This window comes from Sceloporus undulatus, unplaced genomic scaffold, assembly GCF_019175285.1.
Source record: "Sceloporus undulatus isolate JIND9_A2432 ecotype Alabama unplaced genomic scaffold, SceUnd_v1.1 scaffold_12, whole genome shotgun sequence".
In the NCBI taxonomy this organism is placed as follows: domain Eukaryota; kingdom Metazoa; phylum Chordata; class Lepidosauria; order Squamata; family Phrynosomatidae; genus Sceloporus; species Sceloporus undulatus.
This window is the reverse complement of record NW_024802934.1, coordinates 331,362-353,449: the sequence shown is the minus strand read 5'-3', so window position 1 is coordinate 353,449 and position 22,088 is coordinate 331,362. Positions and strand designations below refer to the sequence as shown.

General features: G+C 40.3%; 1 protein-coding gene across 1 annotated transcript in view; it reads left to right on the top strand.

Annotated features, from left to right (window-relative positions):
* LOC121917210 (probable ATP-dependent RNA helicase DDX59) overlaps window positions 1-5,297 on the top strand; it is a 138,339-nt gene extending 133,042 nt beyond the window's left edge. The window contains exon 3 of the mRNA XM_042442967.1: window positions 4,750-5,297. Coding sequence (XP_042298901.1) covers window positions 4,750-5,270 — 521 coding nt within the window. The 3' untranslated portion in view covers window positions 5,271-5,297. The remainder of the gene's footprint in view (window positions 1-4,749) is intronic.
* The last annotated feature ends 16,791 nt before the right edge of the window (window positions 5,298-22,088 follow it).

Sequence of the window (22,088 nt, the reverse complement as noted above, 5' to 3'; positions counted from 1 at the left end):
AATAGGGAAAATATGGTAAATGGTGGCCAGACTTAGAAGGCAGAATGGCAGACTTAGAGGCCAAATTCCAAATGTCAACAAGAAAAATGAAAAGAAAAAGATAAGAAAATTTCCAAAAAGAGGAAGAAAAAGCTCCAAAAAAGCACAAAATCCCAAAGAAAAAAACAAAACAAAAATGCAAAAAGCCCAAAAAATGCAAAATTGAAAGAAGAGAGAGAGAGAGAAGAGAAAGAGAAGAAAAATAATAATTTCAATCTACCCCTTCTCTTCTCCTTCTCCCCTACTGCACCAATACAGAAGTTAAAAAAAAATACAAAAATAAAAATATAGGGAGTGAAAGAAGATACAAAAATATTATAGAAAGAAAGAAGAAAAAGAATAATAAAAAAGAACCACAACAGATAGAGGCTAACAAAAAAGACTATCAAATACCAAACATTATAGATATAAAAAGATATAATGAGGTAGAAAGGGGTGTGTGTGTATAAAACCAAAACCAAAGCAAAAGGAGATGAGTAAGAAGTACTTTCCACCACTCCGCACACACTGCTGTTGAATTGTTGGCGTTTTCAAGGTCAGACATTTACCTTCTTTCCTTCTCTTTCTCCTCCTTTCTGAAAACGACAGCAATAATAGCAATAGCAATGCCTAAAATATGAAGCCAAAAAGGTGGGGGGGAGAGAAAAATAGGAAAAAAGAGAGGGGAAAGCAAAACCATAATAGAAATCAATACCACAGGTGCTCCCACATGAATGTAATTTTAAACTGTCTCTGACCTAAACAAAAGAGTCCATTCAAAAAAAGAAGCTTAATGTTCAACAATCCAAAAAACAACAACCAAAAGATGAAATAAAAGCAACCCCCCAACCTTTCATTTTTAAACCATTTATCCAAACTCCCAATCTTCTTTCTTTTATTTTGCAACCTACAGGGCCATCCCTGTTGCTCTATCCTAAGGGGACTCAACAATTGTCTTCTCTTCCACCCATGTATAGTAGGCTTTTTTTGTTTCAAATCCAAAAGCAAAACGCTATGAACGTATGGGCTTTCTGGCCAATCTAACATACTTTTCACCCAGAAGGTCTGGGGGTTTGCGATAAATAGCCCTGGTTTTGAGGGGATTTTCTAAGAAACTTCACAGCAAAACCAGGCTGTTCAGACAGCCCTGCCCAAGAGTTCCACATTTTTACCATTCTTACCTTTGGTTCATCTTGAATTTAGAGAATTGCTGCTTGATTCTAGTTTATTTTAAAACATATATACTTTTTCTGCATGTCTCCTAACGCAAATATTATCCTAATGTAGATATTGTATACAATCTTGCCTAATTTTCAGGCAGTCCTACTAATATGATGCATTTAATGTTCTTTTTACTTATATATACATTATTGTGTGCACTTTCCCCTAAAATACACATTTCTATGCATTTTCTTTTTTAAAAAATTGCAAAGTTTAGAGAATATGATTTCCCAAGGTAACTAAGTGTCATTTTGTGTATTGGTGGAAAAGTATGAAATTTCAACTTAAAGAATGAACCAAATAACTTCTCCACCCCTATCTCTAGTCAGTGGGTGGCTAAGAAAATGGGGGAGAAAAGGTTTTGCTCACAACATTAAATCAGCTACAGTATTTGGAAGGGCTATTGATACCTACTAAAATAACCTTTCCCACCCTAAGAACAATACACACTTCATCAAAAACCATTTGTGCATCATACAGAATGTGTTTGTACACTTTCTTAATTAAATAAAGAAAATGACAAGAGGAAAGCATACAAATTTGTTCTGTAATTTCATTAAAAATTAAGCTGAACATGTATTAAATATGTTAAGTGGAACAACAATGCATTCAAGGGTAGAGTTTTATGTTATAGGAAATCATGTTAATGACAGCAGCCTAAATATGACATTTATTTTGCCAACAGCATACACTAAAATCCATTACGGAATCAGTGTTTTATTAAAATATATTACACCATCAGTATCCCATTTTCCTGTTTTCAGGGGGAAACACAAGCACAAATCCCTCCTTTTATTTCCAATTGATTTTATTTATCACAATGTTAATCTTGTTATTAGAATTTAAGAAGAAATATTTCATTTGGCCACACAATTTTCTGCATAACATGGGGGGAAGGGTTGTAACGGTTAATCAGTTGGCCAGTCTAAGAAGACTAAAACTAAAGAGAAAAGGATACTTACATTGGTGCCAGTCTCATTAAAATCAATGAGATGTTGCTATCACAATAGTCAACAAAACTGCATAGTACAAAAAAGCAATCAGTCACCTCAAAATCTTGTAAAGATCAGGCTATACAAATGAAACTTAGCTGAATCTCTCAGCATTTTGTGGAAAGGTTGATTGGGTTGCATCCCAAAGCCTCAGGCAGTTTGTTTCAATGTTTGAGAATAAATAACATTATACCTACTGAACTGACTATTCAGCATAAGCCCCCCCCCTTAATACTTGCTGCAATAAATGTAGATTATTCCCTAAAAATAAAAATTATTGTCAGAATTGTGATGTTGTTTATTCCATGAAGCACATCAAGACACTACAATGAGTCCATAACAAAGCAATGAATTTTCCTTTTAACAAAAGTAGCAGGATCAATATCCATTACTTGATGCTTCAGCTGTAGTTTCTCTGTCTCCCAGTCGTGCCCTTCAAGTTCCCCAAAGCATTTATCATTGGTACTCAATCCTACTGGAAGATTATGGAAGTTGATATTTCTGACATTTTACAAGATAGTGTAATTATAATATCCGATATCTTTTATCAGTTGATTCAAACATAAGGGCAAATAATATTTTATAGATAAGAAAAATAAAGCTGCTTAGCTTGCAAATAAAAACCTGTTTGGAAATCCAAAGGAAGGCATAAATTGAGATGTTACTGAGCCTCTTACTCCTCAAATTATGAACAAATCAAAATCTACGTTCACTAAAATTCTAAGTCACCATGAATGAAAAACCCATTTGAACTTGCAATTAGTTTTAAAGCCCTCTCACAGGGCTGAAGAGACCATCTGCTGCAAAGGCAAGCTTAGTTCCTGAAGCTGCAGTTACTCCAGAGGCTGTTTTCTTCTGGGACCTTTGGCCTACTTCCAACCGCCTTACTGCAGACTCAGGCCCAAGGACTTCCTTGCCTCGCCCAGCTGTGTCCCTGTGAGTATATAAGCAGGACAGAACTGCTGCAACATCCTCTCCCAGGGCTAAAGAGAGCATCTGCTGCAAAGGCAAGCATAGTTCCTGAAGCTGCAGTTACTCCAGAGGTTGTTTTCCCTTGGGACTTTTGCCTACTTCCAACCACCTTACTGCAGACTCAGGAAACATCAGGCAACAGGCCTGCAGAGAGCCAACCAGCCAGGATGCTGAACTTCCCTTCTTCTCTCCCCTCTATACTGGGATCTGAGGAAGCATCAGCAGAATGACAGAGAAAGAGGCGTGCCCAGAGCAACACCTGGGACGCCAAGCAGAGGCTTCTTAGCCACCCTGCCTTCCACCATCCTCAGGCAGCTGGGATGTCGGGCAAAGGCTTCCAAAGTCACCCTTCTCAATCTATTAGATCTCTCGTGTCTTGTGGTGTTCAGGCAATGTTGTCAAGCACTGTCGGCTTTTATTTTTCTGTTCTTGTCATTGTTACATTTACTGCTGTTGATTATTGAATATTCAAACCTCCTCTTCCCATGGCTCCACACATTTCTCCCAACTTGATCCCTATTCAACCTCTCCCAATTTCCATTCTTTTGTTCACTCCAGAACTCCCGCTCTGTTGCTCTGAAAGTAACAGCAATTCACAATCTTTTTCTTTCTAGATCATTTAATCTTCTTGCTCTTACAGAAACCTGGCTTCCAGCCCATGACACTGCTACCTCTGTTGCCCTTTCTTTTTGTGATCTTTCTTTCACCCACACAAGCTGCCCTGAGGGTCGAGGAGGGGGGGGTCGGTATCTTATTATCTAATTCCTGCCAGTTTCAAGTTCTTTCTTTCCCTCCTGGTTATTGTTTCTCTTCATTTGAGTCCCACTCTATTAGACTCTTTTTTCCTCTACAGCTGCGGGTGGCAGTCATCTTTCAGCCCCCTGGCCCTGCTACCCAGTTCCTTTCAGACTTTTGAGTCTTAGCTGACATTTTTTTCTATCTGATGCAGTACCCACTTTAATCCTAGGTGACTTTAATATCCACCTTGATGATCCCAAGAATCCCCCAACCTCTCTCTTTAGCTCCCTTTTAGATTCTTTTGGTCTTCAACCTCATTCCAACTCTTCAACCCATTCTCTCGGTCACTGCCTTGAGTTAGTTCTTGCTGCTAAATGTGTCATTTCTGACTACTTGGCACTGGATTTTCCATTGTTTGATCATCATTTAATTTCTTTTACTCTTACTTATATCCCACCTCCTCATCCTACTACTCAACGCTATTTTCATGATCGTCAGTCTGTTAACTGTGACCATCTCAGTCAGACTTTGGATGCATCTCTCTCTTCTCTGTCTCTTGAGGAATCTGCTGACTCAGCTATGTCTTTATTTAACTCTAATCTTCCTTCAACTCTTGACAGCTTTGCCCCTGTTTCTGTACGTGTGTCTTCCTCCATAGAGGCTTCTCCAAAACCCTGTGAAAATAACCATTGGGGAGAAGAACCTGCCATGTTCCAATGTTTGCCAGATCATTCTGTGGGTAGAAGAACCTTCAAAAAAGAAAAAGCTGTTTGAAATACTAAATGATAAGAAACTTTTCAAGCCCCAGAGCTGGTATTTGTGGAGTGTAAATTGGGTGCAGATCTTCTGAATGATGCTGTTCATAAAATCACTGGTTTACAGACAATATCCATGCATGCTGATAAATCACAGATAGAAAGAACTACAATATTACAGGGATTATTCCAAGAGAAGTATGAAGTTGTAGTAAGCACTGGAGTTCTTGGACGTGGACTTGACCTTGTCAACGTTAAGCTGGTGGTAAATTTTGACATGCCATCTAGTATGGATGAATATGTACACCAGGTTGGAAGAGCAGGTCGGCTTGGTCACAATGGAACGGCAATTACCTTCATTAATAACAACAGCAAGAAACTGTTCTGGGATGTTGTGAAGCGAGTGAAACCTACTGGCACTATTCTCCCACCCCAGTTATTAAACTCCCCATATCTACATGACCAAAAAAGAAGAGAACAGCAGAGAAATAAACAGTCTCAGAAGGGACTTGTAACTGGTGACAACCTTATGGACATTATCAGAAAACATGACAAGAGCACTTTTCAGAAATAAGGAGCTATGTTGTATTTGTAAATATAAGTCTTTTGCAACTTGTACTAAACACTGAATTAATCTCATAATTCCTTGGCTATTATCCAGTAATAGCCAAGCCCCAGCTTACCCCTATTGTTAGGTTCCTCCAGTCCTGCTCTTGAGTGGCTGAACGTCTTTGGAAAAAGTCCCGAGAGTGGGCTGAATTTATATATTATAAATTCATCCTTTTATCCTTCTCATGTGCCCTGTCTATAGCAAAACAGAATTACTATAAATCATTGATCTGCGCCAATGAGAGGCACCCACAATGTTTGTTCTCCTGCTTCAACGCCTTGCTAAAACTTTCTTATCCCCCTGTCTCTTCATTATTTTCCCCTACCAACTTCGCCAACTACTTCTTTACTAAGATCACTACTGTCTGATCTGAGATAGTTCTTCCTGAATTGTCTTCTATCACCAATCTTCTGGTACCTTCAACTAAAAAATTCTCTGTGTTTCCTCCTGTTTCTTTGGATGAAATCTCTACGGTGCTGAACTCTTCCATACCTGCAACCTGTTCTTTTGATCCAATTCCCCCATGCCTCCTAATCTCTATGGCCCCTTCTTTCCTCCCCTCGCTTCCCTTTATCTTTAATCTCTCTCTTTCTATGGGCTCCTTTCCTTCGGACTTTAAACATGCTCTCATTTCCCCGATTCTGAAAAAATCTTCTCTTGACCCGTCTTCTTTGTCCAGCTATCATCATTTCTTTCTAATGTTTTGGAACGGGTTGTTTATTCTCACTGTCTTGAGTTCCTCGAAGCCAACTCCCTTTTAGATCCCTTTCAGTCTGGTTTCCGCCCACAGCATTCTACAGAGACGGCCCTCACAAAGCTCTCAAATGATCTTTTGCAGGCCAAGGCAAATGGCCTTTACTCTGTTTTTATTCTTCTTGATTTGTCTGCAGCCTTCGACACCGTGGATCACTGTCGTTTAGTTGATATACTTTCTGACCTCGAGTACTCAAATTCTGTTCTTGATTGGTTTAAATCTTATTTGTCAGATCTTTTGCAGTGATCACGGGTGGTCAGACTTCGTCCTCTGTTCCCCTGTATGTTGGAGTTCCTCAGGGCTCTGTTTTGGGCCCCCTACTGTTCTCTCTTTACACATTGTCCCTAGGAAAACTTATAAGCTCTTTTGTTTTTTCCTATCATCTGTACGCCGATGACACAGCTGTATCTTTCCACCCTTGACCTTTCTCCAAGTCTTGAACTCCTCGCTTCAGGTTGTCTTACTGCTATCTCTCAGTGGGTGAATCATTGGTGTTTGAAGCTTAACATGTCCAAGACGGATTCGGTTCAGCCAGACCCTAGCTCTATGGATTCTTCTTCAGTGGAGCCTGGGGCTCAGCAGCCCAGCCTTGCCCCAGTAGAAATGCCAGACTTGGGAGACATAGAGCAGCAGAGCATTGAGTTTCCTACCTTAAGCCAGAGGAAATCAGAAAGGACGTGCTTTCAGCGTTCTAAGAGGCTTGCTGAGAAATGCTCATTAGCCACTCAGCAGCTGTGATAAGGAAGCTAGATATAAGATATAAGTTGAGCTCTCTTGTCAGTCTATTGGTACTCATTAGTGAATGCTGCTTGATCTGACTCCTTGCTTCCTAGACCTTTGACTGCCTTTGAATCCTTGACCTCGGATCGGACACCTTGACCAACCCTCTGGCACACTTGACCTCGGACTGGACTGGTAGTATTGCTCTCTGTAATCCTCAACTTTGCACTGTCTAGTGACTTATTCTATTTGGACAGCATTTGTCATTGTTGCTTGAGGAAATGCTTCCTGGCAGCTTGGCATGGTTTCCTTTTGCTGAGCAGGCTCTTATCAGCCATGTGAGTGTGCGTTGGCAGCATTCCCAGACAGGCAGGGCTTCCTCTCTGTCATCTTCATCCTTTAATTTCTGTTCAGCATTCAGTGGCATGCATCATTACGTCCGCTCACCGCTTTAACCACGTTTCTCCTTTATTATCATCCCTTCACTGGCTCCCCTTTCACTTCCATATTCAGTATAAGCTTCTGTTGTTTAGCTTTAAAGCCCTGCATGGGCTGGCCCCTCCTTATTTATCTGAACTTCTTTCTCCTTACATTCCCACTTGTACCCTCTGTTCTAGTAGTCAAGATCTGCTGTCCCAGCCTAGGATTTCCACTGCCCCATCCCAGATTCATCCTTTCTCATCTCACTTGCTGCTCCTCACTCCTGGCACCTCCTTCCCCCACAAACACAGGTCATCACTTCTTTGACCACTTTTAAATCTGAGTTGAAGATTATCCTGTTCAGGGAAGCATTCCCAGGCACCGTGTGATTATCTATCTGATATTTGATTGTATAGTTGATGTTGATGTTTTTAATTGTTGCCTCCTTATTTTAACCCATTGTATCTTTTATTGTTACCTATTGTTTTATATGTATTTTGTAGATTGTATGCCATTGGCAGGTTACATTTTTATTGATTTATCATTTGTATGTACAGCGCTGTGTACATTTACAGTGCTATAAAAATAAACTATAATAATAATAAATTAAGAACTGTTTGCTTTCTGTAAATTAAATTATAGCTTAACACCAAAATGGTCAAAATGCCACACATGCTGTATTTGACATGTCCAAAAAATGTTTCAATTGGGATTCTGGTAGGATTGCATTGACTGTATCCCTTAACAAAAATCCAGTTCAGAATAGCAAGGTAGTACTGTAAATACTCTAATAAACATCAATTGTGGGGAAATAGTTTGTGTGAACATGAGAATAGTTAGGAAGTCATTATATTTCCACATTCACTGATGAAGCGAAAGTTATTAAATTACAACAGGACCATCACCTCTCTGTCCTTGAAAGTTAAGCAGGTTCAACCATGGGAGGCCGCCAACAAATATCAGACACCGTAGGCTGTATTTTACAGGAAGAAACTGGAAAAACTATGTCTGGATATTTTTTGCCTACAAAAACCTTATGAAATTGATGGGGTTGCCATAGGTTAACAGGTAACTTGAAGAAACACACACACACACACTTCTCCTTACTTGTTCCTTTTTAAGAAACCCATTATTACATGAATCTGTTCCTTACAGATTAGGGGATATACCAGCAGTGAGCAATCTAGGAAACAAAAAGGGACTTTTCCAATACAATTGAGGCAGGAAAATTACCAAGGAGACAATGAGACCACTGTTCAATATAGTTGCCAAAATGCTAACAGATCACATGAAAAGGCAGAACTACTCAATACCTACTTTGCTCCCATTTTCCCAAGAAAGAGAGAAGTCTGTGCTTCCACACAGCGGCAAAGACCTGGCAAGAGATCTGGATTACAAATCAAGATGATTTGAATGAATGAAATTCAATACATTTAGGCCACAAATCCCAAATGCACAGGCATAGGACAACTGGCACATGGGTCAGCAATGCTATAAGTAGAAAGGACCTTAGAATTATTGTTGATCACAAACTGAACATCAGCCAGCAGTATGATACCGCAGCCAAGAATACAAATGCTATTTTAGCATGCATTCATAGAAGTATAGTTTCCAAGTCAAGAGAAGTAATAGTCCCACTATATTCTGTGCTGGTCAGGCCTTATCTGGAGTACTGTGTTCAGTTCTAGGTACCTCATTTTAAAAAGTATATAGACAATTTGGAGGAGACTCAGGGAAGAGCAACAAGGATGATAAGAGACATGGAGAACAAAACATAGGAGAAAGGTTTTAAGACATGTTCAGTTTGGGATGACATAATTGCAGTCTATGAATTTCTCAAGGACTGTCAAAAAGAGGAGGAAGTAGACCTGTTCTCTGCTGCATCAGAGGGTAGAACAAGGTCTAATAGTTTTAAGGTACAGGAGGATATATTTTGATGGAGCATTAGAAAAACCTTCATGATGATGAGAGTAGTTTAGCAATGAAACCAATTGCCCCAAGAGGTGATGAGGGTCTCCTTCCCTGGATATCATAAAAAAAAGGCTTCACAATATCTGCTAGAGATGCTTTAGCTGGACATCCTGCACTGAGCAGGGGATTGGACTCCATGGCCCATTAATCTATGACTCTATGCCCAGTGATGGCGAACCTATGGCACACGTGCCAGAGGTGGCACTCAGAGCCCTCTCTGTGGGCACATGTGCCATTACCCCAGCACAGAGTTTGCCAGAGTTTGTTACTAGAAAGCGAGAGGGGCATGGCACTTTGCAATAAATAAGTGGGTTTTAGGTTGCAGTTTGGGCACTCAGCCTCTAAAAGGTTCACCATCACTGCTCTATGCAGTAGCATGACTGGGGGGGGGGCGTGCAGAACACACAGGGTGACACCACACCCAGTCAGCTCACGCCCATCCCTGCCAAGGTCTACCGACAGCAATGACCCATCCCCCAGCAGCTCCTTGCCACTGCCCCTTTCTTCTCTGATGAGAAAGAGGTGGTGGCAAGGACTACCAGGAGGCATGTGCACTTCCCTGGCCTCCTTGTCATCACCCTCTTTTCCCCTGAAGAGAAGGAGGCAGTGACAAGAACCACTGGAGCCGTGCACACTGGCCTCTTTGCCACTGCCCATTTCTCCCCGGAGGAGGAGTAGAAGGCGGCGGCGGCAGGGACTACCGGGAGGCATGCACACTTCTCTGGCCTTCTTGCTGCTGCCCCTTTCTTCCCTGAGGAGAAGGAAGTGGTGGCAAGGACTACTGGGAGGCATGTGAACTTCTCTGGCCTACTTGCCACCGCCCCTTTCTCCACACAGGAGAAGGGGACAGTGGCAAGTATAGGGGCCATAGCAGGGAGGGGCACATGCTTGGGAAGCCCAACCCCTTCCACCTCTGAAGCACTGCACCAGGTGACACCAGCAGCAGGGACGCCATTGATTCTGTGCAAGCAGCCCCCAAGGATATATTTCTATGCTCCAGCCCTCTAACACCTCCAGACTCCAGACTGCAGCATCATAATGTTTCAGCAAACCACCTTGCAGAATTCTACACAGCCTCTGAACAGGTCTACTGGGAAGGACAAGATTCCACCTTAACTTGTATTCCCTTCATCTTCTGAGTTAATTGAGTGCAAATTACTATTGGACTTTGAACAGAGTTTGCAGCAATTGGAGTAAACTGAGGACAAAAGGGAAAAGTAAGAATAATAGAGAAGCTGGGACATTTTTAAAAGCAGCTGAAAAAGTGGGATGACCGTGGATTAGTTGTGATTTTCCCTGCTAAATTTGGACATCTACAGGATTGGGACATTGGTCAGAGTGGGTTTGTGTGCATGAAATGGGCCACTGGAGTTGTCCAGCCTGCAGTATAGGACTGCAGCCTCTCTAAATGGGATCAGAAGTGTCCTCTACTGACATCTGTGAGCAATGTACCACAAAATGGATTTTCAATCAAGGTAAAATTGTATTAGGAAAGCATGGACTGTACTGCCCCCTGTATGATTCTCTTTTACATTGTTTTAGTGACTGGGTGCATGCAGTAGCTGGAAATGTCCACACTATAGATATACCACCAGGACAAAAAATCTATTTATTTGCTGGTGGTCTCCCGGGATGATACACTGAATGAAGAAAAATAACACAGCAGAAGCTTCAATGTGTTAAAGCCTCTGGCTGACATAGTTTAATATAGGAATGAAGGCTTGGCTTTGGGACACTTCATTGATCAAGCAGTAACACTGGCATCACATTGCTGGTATTCACCCAGAATATATCCCTAAAACAAAACCAAGAAAGATGATACAAAGCAACAGGTTACACTTGTTAAAATTCAAAGGAAACTGAAATTCAGTTGCCAAAGGCAGCAGGGCCATGATTAAACAGGACAGAAAAAACATGTAAGTATGCCAATTAGCTGTTTCCAGTGGAGTACTGAAAGTAAAGAACTAATCCTTATCCCAGATCTAAGCAGGCTAAATTGGAAATAAGTACCACACTGAAATCTGCAGGATGTATTTTGAAATAAATATTCTTAAGAAGTAGAATGTTAAAGGTGGGGGGAGGGGGGAGATCAGGAAAGGAATTAGTACCAAGATGCTAAGAATAACATAGTCTTTGTTTCCTATTAACAGCTGCTGCTGCTTCTTTTAAAAAAGTATTTTCTTTATTGTCTTTTCTTTCTGAAAGCTGGTATAACTTGACTTCTGTGAGCAAAGCCAGACTTCTTTTAATTAAAATAATAGAATCCCTCCTTGCACAAGCCAAACTTGTTTGGCATTTTTGTATTAAATTCCATCAGACTATTTTATGTCTGCTGCAACACAGTTCCAGAGTTATACATGTCATACCAGCAATACCTGATGAAATTCTGTCTTCTACACTGCCATTAAAGGGACAGGAGCCCTGTAATACCTGGTTTCAGTCAATGAACTTCTTGGCTATTTCCAAATATACTATCAGAGATCATGTAGTTATATGTGCAATCACGGTGATATCATCAAGCATCTTTACTTCTTTTTCTCAGGTGTCTGAACTGTAAGTACATTCTGACTATTGTTTCTCTTAATTAAACTTGAAAGATCAGTTAGTAGTAACTGTTCTTCATGTAATACACCTGATTGACCTTCAGGTTATATACAATCAATTTGATATACCATATATTGTCAGACCAAGGAAGAGGCCACAGGAACCTCACCACCCTACACTCACCAGAGACCATTGCAGCCAGAGAGACTTGGGAGATGATTTCACAACCTCTTCACCTTGCACCTGACTCCAGAGACCATTGTGGCCAGATAGATGAAGGAGAGACTCTATAACCTTGCCACACTGCACCCGCTGCTGGAGGCCATTATGGGGGCTATGAATGATAAAGGTTTTGTTCCTCCCCCATTCCTTTTTACTGACATATACATCTTGGAAACTATGTAGAATATGAACAAATCAAAATGGTAAAAAACAGTAGTGTTTCTCCACTATGCTTCCATGTCCATGTATCATACATGAAAGGTTATAACACATGTATATTACATTAAATGGGTTTGAAACACTTACTTTAAACTTTACCTACATGAAGTTTAGTGAACTATCCTAGCTGTAAGTAATCAAAACAGAATAATGAAATTGTGTCAGAGGTTTACCAGCACTATGCATTCATACAGTACATGTAGAAACATAATAAGAGATCATTATTGGTAATGCTTCTACAATACAGCTTTCTCTCTTCTATAAATATTACATCACTAACTTCACAAGGATTCCACATTAGAAAGCAATTTTATGAAATGAGGCCTGAAGGAAGTGGTGTTCTATTATCATAACCTTTGATCTATGCAAAACTCTTACAGGCTCATTTTAAAAAAATCCCATCCTGTAGTGAATTCACTGAGCCCAAGGACATTGTTCTCCCAGCCTGTGACAGTCACAGGCTGAGAGAACAATAGGTCCATTTGTATTCTTTACCTTACCTTTCTTTTGGGGGACGTTTAACAGTGGACAGCAAAAGGAAAATGGGGAATAAAATCTGGAGAAAATGCTGCAAAGTGGCATTATAGGGAGGACAGGGTGAAAAAAAAACCTCCCCCCCCCCTTATTAAAAGCTACCATCTGAGAAGCTTTGGGTATGGCTGCACTGGCTGTTTAATCCAGGGCTAGTCCAGAGCATTATGCCACAGACTGGCCACAGATTAAGATCACATGCACTGGGCCAAATTCACTTCAGTGCCATTTCATTGTGCACATGACCCTGAGCCAACATCATCTCAGTCTCTCTGGCCCATACCCTTCAGTGCCACTGTCATTGCCACTGCCTTCACCTAACTGGCCAAGCAGCTTCCTGTGAAGCCTGGGCATTGGCCATTGATCATTTCTGCTGAGATTAGAACAGGGCACTTGAATTATCTACAAGGGGGGAGCTCATCCAGGCATCCTGTTCTGCCCTAAGCAGAAGCAACAGTCAGGCTCTCGCAGGGATCTGCTTGACCAGTGAGACACTAGCAGTGTCAGCCCCCAGAGGAGGATCAAGCAATTTGTTTCTCCATTCCCACATGAACAGAGAAAAGGACAATGGTGACACTCATTGGGTGTATAGGTATGTGAACACCTGGCTCAGTCTGGGTCCACACATCCAAAATACCAGGGTCACTCTAAAGTTTCCTGGAAACTCGAAAGCAATGTGCAGTGTTATTTAAACCAGATTAACAGCTAAATGGAGCAGATTTGCTGCATGAGTCATGTGGACAAGTCACACTGAATCTGGGATGAGTAGACATTTTATTCTTAGATTAGACAAGTCCTTTGGCTCACCACTAACATGGTGTCAGTCTCAGGATTAAGAAAATTATGGGCACACTGAATTAGTGACTGCAATCTATGCTTTGTGACTGATGGCTCCAGGGGCTGTGTAACATAATTTTGTCTGCCACAAAACCAAAGTGATGTGGTACAAGAGACATAACAAATAAACATGGATGATCTGATAGATTATTAATTAGTATGGGTTTAGCCAACTATGTTTTTTTCTTTATCACCCAAGTTTTAATCATTAATTCAATTAAATACACAAATAAACAAAATGACAAATGAGAAGTTTTTAGGATGGACTTGATACCAAAAGCCGATAGGCTTTGGGATTTGACACGCTGTTTGATATTCTTTATAATCATATTCACTATTCTTTCCCTAAAAGTGATCTTTTTCAATGTTTTTAAAAACAGCCTTATCGTTAAAACAAGTAATATCAATTAACATTTTCAAAAGCAATTGGAAAAGATTAATTCCATTGCTTTTTGGCTGGGAAAAAAGATAACCTAGTTCTCACTCTTTCTTGCACAATGCCTTAGTAGAAGCACAATAGAGTATGAACAATGTTAGTGGAACTACATGGCTCCCTACTGCAGCTTGTTTTATTACTGTATGAAGTGTGATTGTCTGTAGGCTTTGGTAAAACCTCAAGGAAGTGGTTCTGTACAATAATTCTATTCACAGAGTCTTCTTTCTTTTTCTTTCATTTACATTTGAATGTACTGAACTTTATACTTTGCTGTGCATTGGTATTCATTGGATTAGATCTTTCTGTCTATAGAAGGAATAAACTCAGTACAAGCTGGAAACTTTCATTTTTTAAAAAAAAATTACACACAAACTACCTTGTTTCAAATTACTGGTTTTTTGCCCACATGTTCTATATGGTTTTCAGAACTAAACTTCAGTTATCTGTTCATTTTAATGGGAATTTCAATGGCTGTTTTTAGAATGAATGGATTATTTCCTGGACTTTTATTTGGCTTTACAGCTTTTCAGCTAAGAACCTGGTAAGCTTCACAGGACAAGGAAGGAATATTCTTATAACATCACCATGGGGTGGACATGACTTCAGTCCCAGGCAGTGTAACATTATATAAATAGAGGTCTGCAAACTTATAAAATGTAAGATGTTAGGTTACAGTTGGAGAGAACAGTAAGCAACATTCAGCGGGTTCACAAAGACAAACAGTAGTTTTTGCTCTTCCACCCAAATAAGCCTGAGAACATAAGAAAAAATATATGAACATGGCTTAAATACCCCAAAGGCACCAGATCCCATCTAAAGCTAAGTAGGGTCAACCCTGGTTAGTACTTGGAAAGGAGATGGGGGGAGCTGTTTTCAGAGGAAGGAACTGGCAAAACCACCTCTGAGTATTATTTGCCTAAGAAAACCCTTTGAAATTCATGGGGTCACTATAAGTCAACAGGTGACTTGAAGGCACATACACATATAAGCAAATACTGCAACTTCCAGAATTGCCCAGCCAGCATAGCTAGTTACTGTGCTGAATGGGAAATACAGGGAATTAAAACTCTCCAGAGTAAATATTCTAAATTTTGTTCATATTACTATGATATATGGTGCAGCTACATTGCAAAATTCATGCAGTTTGGCACCACTTTAACTGCCATAGCTCAATGCTATGACACTTCTGGAATGTGTAGTTTTGTTAGATAGTTAGCCTTTTCCAGAGAGCTCTGCTACCAAAGCAAACTATGAAATCCAAGATTCCTTAAGATGGGGCCATAATAGTTAAAGTGCTATCCAACTGCATTCATTCTGTTTCATGGTAGCATACATAGGCGGGTTATAGACCGCCCATTTGGGGCGGTCTGGACCCGTCCCTTTCCCCGGAGTATCGGGGCTTCAGTGGTTACACCGGCAGCCGCTGAGGCCCCGATCCGCCGCTTTTCGGGCTGCGGGGAAGCAGCAAAACGCCGCTTCCCCGCAGCCTGAAAAGGGGTGTCCCTGGGGCTTCAAGCCCCAAGGACACCCCGCGGCGGCGGGGAGAAGAGAAAGGGGCCACTTGGCCCCTTTCTCTTTTAGTCCGCTGGGTGCAGTCGTCTGAAGGCTGCGCCCAGCGGACTAAACCAGGAAGGAGCTCCGAAACGGAGCTCCTTCCTGCTCCATGTTCAGGGCGCACTAAGCGCCCTGGTGTGGAGCAAGGACGCCATCTAGAGGCGGCGCGGCCGTGACATCCTCATGGCGGCGGCCATATGGAAGGGCATGCACTAGGGTTAGGGCGGTGCGGAAGCACCGCCCTTTTGTAATCCTAGTGCGTGCTCGTCACGCACTAAAGTGCCGGTGTGTAACCAGCCATAGACACCACTATTTTCTTGACTGCAGATGCTGTTGTTCTGTAGATGTTGTTGTTCCTGTACAAGGATGGAAGTCTCAGAACAACAAAGGTTCTTCCAGTTTGTGAAGTTGAAGGCTTTCATGGCCAGCATCCACAGTTTCTCCAGTTATTTGCACCTGTTCATCACATGGAAAATAGGGGGAAAGCTATGAACTGTAAATAAGCTCTAATTTCTTTAATATTTTTAACTAGCTATTGTAATATGATTTTTATATTATTATAGGCAATGCACTCCAAGTGACATACCTATTCTGCACAACCATTCTAGAAACAAGAGCCATGTCCCATATTTTACCAGGCAACCCTAACAACAAAACAACTTCAGCACCCACTTTTATTATTCAGAATCTTCTTTCAGTTACAGTACATCTTTCTTAATGTGGTGTTCTTGCCAAGACCACTGCCAATAGATGCCATTTTTGTGTGGTGGCTGCAATAATTTTTCTGCCCCTGTCTGGGTTGTGGCAAAATAAAGTTTAAAGAAAAGGAATGAAAGAGCCTGCTACTGTTCTCTGATTTGTCCAAGAAAACTTGCAGCCAGGAATAAACTGCTGGGCTTGGCCACTGTAGCTGATGAGATTCAAATCCTACGTCAGCACTAAACTGCATGTACTTGAACAAATGTGTACATGAAAACCTACTAAACAAATGAATGTCAATTTTAAAAGAGATTTGAAGGAAACTTGGCAAACTGCCCCTGCTCCAGTAAGTCTGTCAGGAAATTGCCCGTTACATTTCCAGCTATGTAACAATACACTTTTATGTGATGCATTCTTACTGCTATAAGAAGACGTGAACTTGTATATAGGGTTCATCTGCATATGCTGCCTCCTTCAGGATTAGTTCTGCCCTTCACATAAAAAGCTTCAGAAATTTCCATGGACTTCATAAACCCATTTGTCTGTCACATTCCTTGTAGTTCTCTGCTTTTTTGGTATTTATTTTTTCCATTTTCTTTGTATATTCTTTAAGTTTGTGAACACTTTGATAATATAACATTACATTATTTACAATAACATAGTAAAAGGCTGTCCTTTATATGAAAATGCAACACTTGCTTTTGGGGAGGGGGGAGAAAGCATTTTTTCAAGCCATGGATGGTGGAATTTGTGGGTGCAGAATCTGTGGATACAGAGGGCTGACTGTGTGTTGCCAAAATAAAAATAAAAATTGTTGCCTTAAATTTCTTCATTGTTTACCATCTTCACCTATAATGATTTGCTGGATTTCTTTCTCAAACATTCCTCATCTAAGGATTCCTTATCTAAGGATTTGTATGGTCAAGACTTCAGGTTGTTTTTGCTATCTCAGGGACCATACAGACAGGCCAAAATTAAGCTATTTCAGATCACTTTGGAGGTATGCTGTTTGAATGATGCATGCATCCTAAGAGGCCGGAAGCCATGCCAAAGCCACACTCCGGTCCTAAGGACTGAAGCACAGCTTTTGTGCAGCTTCTGGCCTCTTACGATGCATGCATCATTTAAACAGCATACCTCCAAATTGACCTGAAGCAGCTTTATTTTGCCCTATCTGTATGGGCCCTTAATAAAATTAAATCACCTTTGCAGTCAGAGTCCCTAAATTATTTTGCTGTTAATCTTTTTTTTTTAACGCTTAATTTGTCATCCACCTGACTGGAGTTCAGTACATAGAAGGGGCAATGCCATCAGTTCTACTCATAGTGTTAAGAGATCAGAGATGTGGGAACTGTGTCACAAAGGACCCCTTGGTGAGAACCCCCAGCCCCTTCTATGTGTGGATCCCATTTCATACTCAATAACACACAAATATGGCTCCTGGGTATCGAAAATAAAATGCAACTTGAAATCATTTCTAGAATAAAATGCATATTAAAGATGCTGTACCCTTTTGCTGAAAAATTAAAAAGTAACATAATTCATGCCGAATAACATTTCATATAAAATAAATTTAATCCAGCCAAGTAAGAACTCATACAGACCCCTCCAGTAATAGAAATAGGTATGATACCTGCTTGGTGCAAGACACAGGACACCAACACTCTTAACCCATCTCACAGAAACCCATACACTGACAATTTTCACTACTCATGTGCTATTGATGTATTCTTAATTTGCATAGGCAGCTCACTTTCTGAAAATAGGTAGTATTAACTAAGTAAAGGCAAGTTTGTGTTCTCAATAAAACCAAGAGAACTTTAGGCATCTAAGTGTCCCCAGATTGCACCTTCATCAGTATCTATTTTATAAATCCTTTTGTTCTATAAAAGTTGCTTGAATTTATTATTTTATTTACAGTTCTCAATTAATTTCAGCAATGTGCTTCGTTTGTTATAGAGCCCCAAAAATGATTAGGCTTATATTTCTTCTCAAATTGCTCATACAATCAAGCCCAATTTCTGCAAATTTCTGAATCACTGAATCACAGAATTGGACTTGTCCCTATGGGCCATAAGGTCCAACTCCCTGCTCAGTAATGGATCTCCAACTAAAATCTTCCCATCAGGTAGCCATACAGACATTCAGAGAAGAAGACTCCACCAACTCTCTAGGTAATTGGTTCTATTGCTGAACTGCTGTCACTTTCAAGAAGTTCTTTTTAAATGTTCAGTCAACATCTTCCTTTCTGTGACCTAAAACCATTAGATTCTACCCTCTCAGGTAGTAGAGAATAAGCCTGAACCCTTCTCTTTGTGACTGTTCTTGAGATTTTTTTTTAAAATGTGAACATGTCACCCCTCAGTCTTCTCCTGAAGCTGAATGTGTGTTGCTCTCCATACCTCTTATCATCCCTATTGCACTTTTTTTGAACTGCTCCAACTTGTCCATATCCTCTTAAAATGGGGCACTCAGATCTGAACACAGTACTCCAGAAGAGGCCTTATCATTGCAAAATATAGGGGTATGATTAGTTGCCCTCAACTTGAAACCTATCCTTCTGTTAATGGAGGCTAAGGTAGTATTTGCCTTCTATGCTGCAGCACTACATTGCTGGCTCATGTTCAACTTATGATACACAATAATTCCCAAGGTCCTTTTCACATGTAGTACTGCTGAACCAAGTACCCCCTCCCCAACCTGTTCATATGAGCTTGCAGGAAACAAGCAATGCAGCATTGTATTTAGCTTCTGTATTAAATAATGGAGCATGGATTGGCCCCTGGAGTAATCTACACCCATGGATTAAGTGTCAACATTGAAAAATTGCACTTTAAATCATTTCACATGGCTATAGTGAGAAGGTTTAAGCTATAACTCAGTCATTGCTCTCTTTTGAACACTATATTTGGTCACTCAGTGTGGATTCAATAAACTCAGTTTGCAAATTGAAGTGTAAATGATCCTTTTTCCTCTCATGGGACTCATATCAAAATGTTGCAACTTTAATATGAACCTGAGCTCTGAAACCCTCTATCTTAAGGAAGATGTTTCAGCACCTCCTCACTTGATAAGTACACTTTTCAATGGAATAAGACATTGGCTTTTCTGATGGAAACTAGTATAGTAAAACTACTACTTGGATAAAATTACTGGGCAAGGATATATATTGTCTCATGGAGTTTATTTGTACCAGTCACCTGGCTGAAAATAATATTAGCTGGTATTAAACATATTCCATATACTTGATGATCATTACTGTCAAGGGTATCCCATTTTCACTGTTCAAGGACTAGATTAATGGCCCTCATAAAACAACCACACATGCTGAACTTGTCTGTCAAAATTTAATATTTCTTCTGACCACTAAGAGTTAGCTCACGCTCACATATATACACATATTGTCATATGTGCATGCATGCATATATATGTAACACCTACAGGGTTCTCAGCCCATAATTCTTGTATGAGTTCCTGGAAACTCAGCCTTACTATGGTCTAAATCTAATTGCTAATCCAAACTAGAGTAAACTCATTAAATAATGAGATTTTACCAGTTGTTAACTAGCTATTTGGTAACTTAACAACTACTTAGGGTCTGCTCTGATCGGGACTAGCAATTGAATTTAATTTTAAATATAGGGTGATTTTTACACTGTAAAAATAAAACTGTTTGACACCGCTTAACAGATACAGCTCCATTTTACAGAATCCTGGGATTTGTAGTTTTGTGAAGCAGAAACACTCTTTGGCAAAGAAGGCTGAAGACCTTGTAAAACTTCAAATCCCAGGTTTCCATATGATGGGGCTACAATTCTCACAGTGGTGGTGAACTGTGTTATTTCTACAGTGCAGATGCACCCAAAGTCTCATCAGAGCAAAGGCCATGGCCTATATATATGACACAGATCAGCGTGTCCACAAAAATCATTCACAAGCAAAACCAATAAACTTTCTCTCCTGTAGCCTCCATTGTGCCCTGGAGGAAAAAAACAGAAACCTGGTCAGGGGGGATGGTAATTCTTCTGGACTAGGTTTCCAGTTTCTTGGGGGTGTCAAAAATCCAACACCACTACAATCCAACACCACTACAAGTTTCAGCACTTTGGATTTAGGTCCATGTTTCTTCCATTGGCACATTCGTTCTGAGAACTTTTTCAGCAGTTACTGGGGAGGGGGGGGACCAACAGTAAACACTTAGTCCCCAGTTCCATTTGCTAATTTTATCTCTATGTCCAAAAACTAAGCATTTTATACATATATATTTACACATACATATACACCATCCAACTTGTTTAAGACTTACCGCTTCTAAAGATAGCTGAATATAATTCAGCATCTTCCTGTATTTAGTTTCTAAACATCTTCACAGTTAGATGCTTTAATTTAGTATGACATCTCAAGCCTACATTATCTCCTTTGAAAATCACCTCTCACAGATAGTTATTGTTTTGTGAATGGAGATATAATATATTCAAATTGAAAATGGTAAGAACAATCACACTAAGAGCACCTATTTTAAATGGAACAGAAGTGTTCTTTTCTCTACAGAATTTGTGATGAATCCTTTACCTGATGTATGCAGTTCTACCATCTTCACTGTCTTCGATTACTCTTTCCATATTTTAACCAGGAAACAAATTTCTCTTTGTGTTAGTCAAATTCTGCTATTTCACTGTAATCCCAATTGAGAATGAACATATATTTCCCTAAAATAATGATAGAATATTCATAGTATCAAAAATTAGAAGGCATTCTAAGAAAATTATTTCTCTTAATGTAACCAATATTTGAAAGAAAAACTCAGGAATTTAAAACAGCAAATTTTCTATAAAAGTATCAGTCACTCTATATAACTCCTCCCAGAGCCCTTTCAGACCAGTTCCTGCCACAGAGAGGAGAAGGAAAGAAGGAGCTGGGCAGCCATTTTGAGTGGTTTGAATTTTTTTAAAAATTCTGGGAGAGTGTGCTTGTTGCTGAGGGGGTGGAGCTTCTGTGAGTCACATCTGTGAGTCACTAGGGGGTGGAGCTAGCAGACTAGCTCTATATAACTCCTCCCAGAACCCTTTCAGACCAGTTCATACCACAGAGAGGAGAAGGAGAGAAGGAGCTGGGCATCCATTTTGAGTGGTGAGTGTTTGAAAAGGCCAGGTCATCAGGAGCCTTAAAGTTGGTGTTTACCAGAGGATTTCTTGAGGAAGAAGCCCACAGTTCTGTTTTAGTCATTACTAAAGACTGCAGCAGTCACATGCAACACTTGTGAGATGTTTGTCTTCTTACCTACAGAAGTGGAGAACTTCATATGCACCAAGTGCAAGTTGGTAGCACTCTTGGAGGAGAAAGTACTGTATCTGGAGTCCAGAGTAGCTACACTTCAGCATATTAGGGAGCAAGAGGATTTCCTGCACAGAATGGAACTAACGATTTTGGTTGTCTTGAGACAAGTATCTTTAAATGTGGATAAGTGTCTTTTACTGTATATATCCAAGGATTAAGTTAATAATATAAAAATATATTAATATAAAACAAAGAGAACCATGAATTATGATGAAAGTACTAATTCCTTTGACAATCTTAGGAGCTTGACAGTCTGCCTCCCATTTTCTAGCCGGATTGGGATTGCGGCAATCTGACTTTGCGATCCTGATCTGGCCTTTCGAGGATGTGGAGCAGTGCGGGATTTGAGTGCACCTTGGGGGGTGGAGTTGGGCACGCATCATGAGGACGTTACCCCCCCAACTCTGCCCCCATGCCATTCTTTCAGGCCGGTCTGTACAGAGCCTCAGTAAACAAAATCCAAGCTTTTAGAAGTGAAACTCTGCTTAATCTAAAGCATGCAAGCACACATACACACACAAGACTAAATTTGAAAAGT